The sequence below is a fragment of the Anas acuta genome, chromosome 12 (assembly GCF_963932015.1).
Source record: "Anas acuta chromosome 12, bAnaAcu1.1, whole genome shotgun sequence".
Taxonomy (NCBI): Eukaryota; Metazoa; Chordata; class Aves; order Anseriformes; family Anatidae; genus Anas; species Anas acuta.
The window spans coordinates 19,774,158-19,781,539 of record NC_088990.1 but is presented as its reverse complement, the minus strand read 5'-3'; the positions used below and the strand labels follow the sequence as shown (position 1 = coordinate 19,781,539).

Below are 7,382 nucleotides of genomic sequence, written 5' to 3'. Positions count from 1 at the left end.
TGTAATTATTTGTGGCTCAATCAGCATCAAGTAAAGTGTTCTGTGAATCTATACACATTTCTATGCTTCTGTCAGAGGTATCAAAGTACTAAAATACTCAGACTGCACACACAGAAACCAGATTCTTAGTTCTTAAGAACTCTTAGCAGTTCAGAGATTATATCTAAACAACTGTGTAATGATACTTTTACAGTAAATGTATATAAAAAGAATAGAAGATACGAGTACCAGACATGCAAAAGGTAAAGTAAGAGGGATCACTGCCCTTGTCTCCATCTTTCTTATAGAGCAGTAGCTGTTTCCAGCTACTGAAATAAGAATTTTTAATAGGCTGTACCTTCCGGTATTTTTTTCTTGCTAGAAATCCTCTTGTAAAAGCTTGAATTGTTACAGCAGCCACATGGATGAGCTGGCAAAGTTTACGGACCAGGTAACCTCGGCAATATTTCTGAATAACTATAGCTGCCCATGTTTGCTTCAGAGCTCTTGCAGTTATGGCTTGCCTTCAAAAGACAAAGTGCACTTAGATCACATTAGATTTCTCATGCTCATTCCCTCAGTCAGACAAATCACACAAAAATAGTTTGGTTGGCAGTGAATATCATGTAGAACTATTTCCTTTTAGTGAAACACACAGATTTTAGTCTTACTTCCATGACAACAGTTGCAATGCAACTAGTTGCTACTAACAAAAGCAAAGTTGTATCAACCAAGTATAAGATGGAGGTGCAATTGGGACCAAAACAATGAAGGGTCCCCTAAAGGAGGTGGGTGTATTTACTGAGTATCTTGTTCCATTTAGGTTGCTCCTGGAAGGAAAAGTTACCACTTTTCCATACTACATCTCAACTCAAGTGCCATGGTCAATCCCAGCTCGTAACTGCTGGGTGCTAATTAAACCCTGAACTGAGGGAGAAGATTCCAAGAGCAATTTGAGAGTCTTGTATATGAATTCTTTTCTGGATTTCATGTGAGCTGATAGCTACAATGGCTGGGGTGTCCTCCTTACAGGCCACATGCACAGAAAACAGAACATGCAGCTTACTAGAGCTCAGTAAACTCACATAGCACTGGCTTACTTCAGGGTGATAGTTTCTAGAAGCAGAAGATACTGACAACAGGAATCCACCATCTAAAACACAGCTTTTTCTTCAATGAAAATGGAGTAGGGGGAGCAGCCCACAAACTTTCATGTCTTTTTTCACAAGCAATTTTCTGATGGTGTCTTTCTGAAAATTTCAAAGGCTAGATACAGCCATCTCCCTCCTCCATCTGCTTTTTGAATGACTTGTACTATGTCTTGGCTGCACAATGCCTCCTAATAATTTGTACAAACTAATTTGTAGATCCTTGCAAGCTGATTTTCCTTTCTGCTTCCTGATTTCTTCTCTGGCTCTAAAGCTAAGCAGTAACCCTAAGCCAACTACTGGGTCACATATCACTAATTAAAGACTAAGCTCCTCAAAGGTAGACAGGCCTCTCAGGAATCTGGCAGACATTTGAAATCTGCTAAATTGCCTTTCTTCTCATCAGCCAAACAACCTGAACTTTTTCAAGTACATCGTTACAATAAAGAGGATAAAAATACAATCTGGATTATTCTTACATAAAAATTACACTTCCAAATTAGTGCTGGGTATGAGTTTGACCTTCTAGATCCCTTCAGGCATGCCCTAAAAACAAGCTAATTTATCAGCCAAAAATACCGTACAGTCCGCTGCCCACGGAAATACTGCTGTATTGTAACAGCTGCTTGTTTTATGCGAAGAAATTTCTTCCGCTGCAGCCAGCCTCGAACGCTCTTTTGGATCATGATGCATGCATGTCTCAGTTTATCTGATCGTAGCTTTTCTAAGTAAGCAACCTGTCCTGCTCTGAAGAAAATTTTTGTTCTCCCAAACTGATACTGGTTAGGATCCTGGAAAAGAAAACGATATATTAATTTTTTATTCTGATATTGTAGACCAAACACTCTATTCCTTTTATAAATCGTCACTTTAACCAAGCTATTCTGAAGTGACGTGATCTTGCCAAATAAGAATATCCTCTCTGTCTTCATTATATACAAGAGTATATGACAGAGGGGAAAGCCAGAAAGCAGGAAATAAACAGATTAAAAAGATCAGATTAAAAGGAGGGTCCGGACTTATCATCAAGGTCTTGCAAGAAATGTCTTTATCCCTCTCAGAGGAATTCGGTTCCTTGGACTTAAAACTACCTTTGGGTGCACATCTACCTTTGAATCTGTGAGCTCTGAGAGCAAAAGCTCAAGGAAGAAGCAGCTTTTATGCTCAGGCTCTCACTCTCGGACTCTGTTGGAGTGTTCTTGGACTCTGCTGGAGCTAGGCTGCAAGTACACCAGTGTTTGGTTTTGTACATCCCTGAGTTAGAACTCAGTTCTGACATACTGACTTGAATCACTGGCTTGACTTGGACCTGTCTCATCAATACAGACTTGTCTAAAAAACAGGAACTACGCAATTGTGCCTTGTCAGTGGAGTGATGGCCTCTGCTTATTCTTGATGTTCCCCAAAACCTACAAATTATTGAACTGCGGCCACCTCTGAGATGGAAGGTAGTGAATAAATGCTAATATATAGCTCTGTGTTGTAGAGACATGACAGAGGAATGGAAAAAAATATATACATATTCAAGGACTCTCAAAACACAAAAAGCAATCAGGTATTTCTAAAGCTACAAGCAAGAGGACCCAGGGTTTTCAGTTCTATATTGGTGGGGAAAATAAAAAACACATTACAGTAAACTGAACAGTAAACACAACTTGCTTAACCTGTTTACAAAGGCCTTGTCAAATACTCTGTTGGGAAAGAGTTTTGGTTTCAACACACAACATGCAAAATAGCACTTTTTTAGAACAGTTCTTCAGTATGCTGTGTAACACCGTTGTGTGCATAAAGTTCTAGTACTGGTAAATGCAAATCATTTACTACTTACTAACTTGCAGATATAGGTAGAGTATCTGTCATTTAAAAAATGAAGATATTAAGCACAGAGAGATGAAATCATCTGCCTATGGTCACATCATGACTCAGCATGACAATATGAGGTTATAGACTTGCAAGCCTATGTTCTACACACTAAATCAAGAAAGACAGTAATAACGTAAGTGTGTTATCCCCATTTAAGTTCCTGTACTACACTTGGGAAAAGAGACCTTTAATTAACAGCAGATGCTACAATACATAATGGAACAGTGCACACATACTAACCTGGATTAGCCGCTGCAAAACAATCTTGCAAATCTGCTTCTTATCATTTAAAGACAGTTCTTGCTGTGTCATAAGAATGCTGTAACGGCTGAAAAACTCAATGTAAGTCCATCTGGAAAATAAAAAGGCAGCAAAATGCAATTTGTTTTTTTTAAAAAAGGTAGTGTGGGTTTTTGGTTATTTTTTTGACTTATGGAGACCAACTGCTATACCTACCTGGATGGATAGCTCTGTGCACTAATTCGAATAGTTTCTAAAACACCACATGCTCGCAGTTGCTGAGCCACCCTTTTTGAGTCAAACCTAAAAGAGCAAAGTTATGTTTTACATTTTTGCTGAGCTTGACATAATAATGAAAACAATTCTACTAGCTGGAATTCTATTTCTGTTCATAGGACACAGGGCTCCCTTTTTTTTTTTTTATATAGTGACTTACTCCTTATCACATACAAAAAAAAAAAAAGTATCTGAATTTTCTTTTTCCTCAAAAAAGCTCCTATCAGCAAAAGGCAATGAATTGTGCTTAGGAAAAAACAAAACAAAACAAAACAAAACCAACCAACCAAACAAACAAAAAAAAACAACACAGAAATAAATTCTCTCAGCAATCTATTGGGAAGTAACTCTCTCTAGGTATTCTTTATCACGCCAAGAAATTTTACTTAAGAATACCTTGGTTTAAAATTTCTAACAAAAGGCACGGAAAGGCCCTTTCCAATTCTGGACCAGAGTTGCTAGGCCCACAAAGCACTAAGCTAGTGCCGATCCAGTACTAGCAAAGAGATACCTGTGGCTCACAGAAGACTGTGTTGTACTTTCATAAACTTACAGTATGTTTTTGTGGTCTTGAATTCACACATAGTTTTACATTATCAAAGCTGTTTTCCTCCTCACTGCCAATACACAGAACAATCAGGTCTCAGCACAGGGACAGTGAAACTGTGATATTTGTTATGTTTTGCATGGAGAGATTTTGTCTGGCTCCAAGAAAACGAGCTAATACTAATAAAAATTCACTTAGAAACACAGCAATGTTTGCCTCTTTCTCAGTTATGACAAAGGCGTATATTTCATTTGTCAGTACGTTACCTTTCAATTAAAAGCTGTATACCTGAAACTAAAGAGCTTCCACAAAACAAACCAATAGCTGCATCAAGGCCAACTCCTACTTACTCGCACTAACTCCTACTTAGTTGGTGGTTATCAACTAGACACAGGAATTATGCGAACACAACTATCGAGCATGCATGACTGTAAGAGTAAAATGAAACAAACTTTTGTTTGGCTTTTCTGACTTCTAATGTTATAAATATTTCTGTGGACAAAAGTGAAGATCATAAAAAAATGGCAGCGGCTTTTATTCCCTAAATATGAAGGGATACTAGACCATACTACACAGAAATAACAAGTATAGAAAATATCTATCAGTTTAAAAGGTAAGACAACCTTTTCCCCTAAATGTTATGACAAATGCACAAACATTAATATCTAACTTGAAGATCTTCATCATAATAAGGAATTTATAAGATATTAACAATTATTACTGAATTACTACTATTTTTGTAAGTTTTTTTTTTTATTTCAGTTATCTTGAAAATAAAAAAATACTCTGTATGGAAAGTTGTTCAACAGCAACAATGCAGCTAATGTGAAACAAAAAAACTGTGTTAATTTTTTCGATAATACAACAGCTCAACACCACTAACATACTTACTCAAAAGGCTGCTTCTCATCATTTGGCTTTATGCATCGTACATAATGAGGGGTGGTTGCGTTAAGTGTCTCCATAAGCAAAGACAAAGAACTCCGAAACTAGAAAATATCAGGCATAACAGTTTCGCCAGTAAAACATCTACAGCTAAGCAAAAAGTCAAATCTTATGGCTTTTAATTCTTTGTTAGGTTTTGTCTGAACACAGATTTTCTTAGGGTTTAGATATTAAAAACAAGAAACTTAACAGTCATATTGTTCCTAACACTCTCCTATATATAAATTAAACTTACCTACTTATACCCAGACCTGGAGTACTGCATTGTTACTGGTTCTTGCTGAAAACCAGATACTCCCTTGTGAACAGTACATCATTTTCTCAGACTACCCAATACACTTTCCTGAAACTACGAGCATCACAGAACTGTATGTTTACCCAGTACCTTACTGCCAACAGTCATCCGGAGTTGCTTGTTAGGTGGCTTGAGAACAGGTCTTGCAGATTTGATGTTTATAGTTGAACTGAAAGGTGAAATGGACACTGGATTGTCTTGAAAAAAGTTTGCACACAGACGAAACTAAAAGTGTGGTGAAAGAATCACAGGTAAATACTGTGGAACTGCAATAACATTTAAATAAAATTACATTATAGTCAATGTAGAATGCAAAAGCCATCCATCTTAATGCTTAGGCCAAGTATTGCAAGACATTGAACTTGATCTTTAAGCCGCAAATAAACAACAATTAAAGAAAGATTTGCAACAATCCTAAATCTATTATGAAGCATTTAGGCACTTCAAAGGCAAAACTCAACAACTGTGAAGTAGGTCTGCAAGTGCAATATGAGCATATGAGCAATATGCAGTATTTCAATATGAGCAAACATGGAAATAAATACAGATTTAAACATAAACCACTTAAGTTCTTCTTCTCATGATATTTAATTTAAATTAAGAACATGTTTTTTGTCAGATAAACTTAGCTTCTTAGCAATCCTACATCCTGAAAGGGAATAGGCCTTCAAGAAGATGGGAAATGACAAGCCCATATAAGACATTTGATGTTTTCCCTGCCCTGGAATTCCTTTAAACTCTTCTGAAAAATAAACAAAGGCAGCTGTTAATGATAAGCCACCTATCAAAGCTACATATAAAGACTGTAGGGACAAAAAAAAAAGGATTCCAGAATGCTTCCAAAATGGAAGATTGAATATCGTATTTAAATCTTGTATGTGATTTTGATGTTAAAAGCACACACTTGAAGAATATTAATTAAAATTAGTATATGAACTGATTTATTCAACCTAAGAATAGGTATGTTTGTGTTTTTGTTTTTTTTTTTTTTAAATATATATAACTTTTTATTAGAAAAAAGTTTTACAATCAGATCTGAATTAATTCCAATGAAATTAGGTACTCAGAAAATTAATCATAATTGATTGTTCACAAACCTTGCTCTCTTTCAAGATTTCCATCAATACTTCATATACTGTATCCCTGTTTTTTTCCAGAAATCCTTCACATTTATATTCTACCTGTGCAAAGGGATTAAATCATTAACTTCAACCACAAACAAACAGTAAGCAAAACAGTTTTTATTCTCTAACCTGTGGTGGCCAACAGTCCTTTATTAGTCCTGAATGCTTGCAGCAGCTACACTATGGCAAGCATACGCACATACAGACTGCAAGTTTAGAAGCAGGACAAACTGTCAGGATGCACTATCAACTGCAATTTCCTTCTGCCTTCATTAGGAATTACTTTCCTTCCCTTTTAACCATTATTTTCTATGAAAAAATATCTCTATTTTCAAACCGAAATACCAAAAAAGGATTACTGAATTTGAAATGCAAATAACTGTGACTAAGACTTGTTAAAGACTTCAATCTTAACTATTTATATATGTATTTATATATTGCACTCATTTTCTCCTTTTATATCTTTGTGATTTATTTTTATACTCTCAAAATTATGATTTTAAGCACTTATGTTTAAATGATACTACAGGTAGTATTACCAACAACTAAATTGTACAACATACTGAAGAAGGATTATACGGAAGTTTCAAAAAAGTGTGGTTAATATTTCCTCCATGAGATTGTTTCTTTTCTGATAGAGATACTTCTAGAGTTAGGGTGAAATAAAACTGGCTTGTTTACAGCCTACCTTATCAGCAAAGTGTTGAATGATGAAAGATGTGTTTGATATCCTCGGCTTTTCAAAGAGTGCATTTTTGTTGACAAAATTATTATATAGCTTTTGAAGCCAGTTTTCATCTGTTCCATGAGGCAACTGTAAAAATGAGAAGGGAGATTTCCTTAACAAAACTCTTGTGGACTCCACTGTTTTTTTAGAACAGCAAAACTGCTTACTATATTTAGTACATGCTACCTAAATAATGTATCCTCAGTCAGATAGGAGGCCTAATAGCAAAAAGGTTTTG

General features: G+C 35.8%; 1 protein-coding gene across 3 annotated transcripts in view; it reads right to left on the bottom strand.

Annotated features, from left to right (window-relative positions):
• Positions 1 to 7,382, bottom strand: part of MYO5C (myosin VC) — a 34,946-nt gene that overhangs the window by 17,021 nt on the left and 10,543 nt on the right. For all 3 annotated transcript variants that reach the window (XM_068695688.1, XM_068695687.1, XM_068695685.1), the window contains exons 13-20: positions 7,106 to 7,231; positions 6,391 to 6,474; positions 5,384 to 5,518; positions 4,945 to 5,042; positions 3,447 to 3,533; positions 3,231 to 3,342; positions 1,707 to 1,918; positions 338 to 503 (exon numbers count right to left, since the gene is read on the bottom strand). In XM_068695688.1, the coding sequence (XP_068551789.1) occupies positions 338 to 503; positions 1,707 to 1,918; positions 3,231 to 3,342; positions 3,447 to 3,533; positions 4,945 to 5,042; positions 5,384 to 5,518; positions 6,391 to 6,474; positions 7,106 to 7,231 (1,020 nt within the window). The remainder of the gene's footprint in view (positions 1 to 337; positions 504 to 1,706; positions 1,919 to 3,230; positions 3,343 to 3,446; positions 3,534 to 4,944; positions 5,043 to 5,383; positions 5,519 to 6,390; positions 6,475 to 7,105; positions 7,232 to 7,382) is intronic.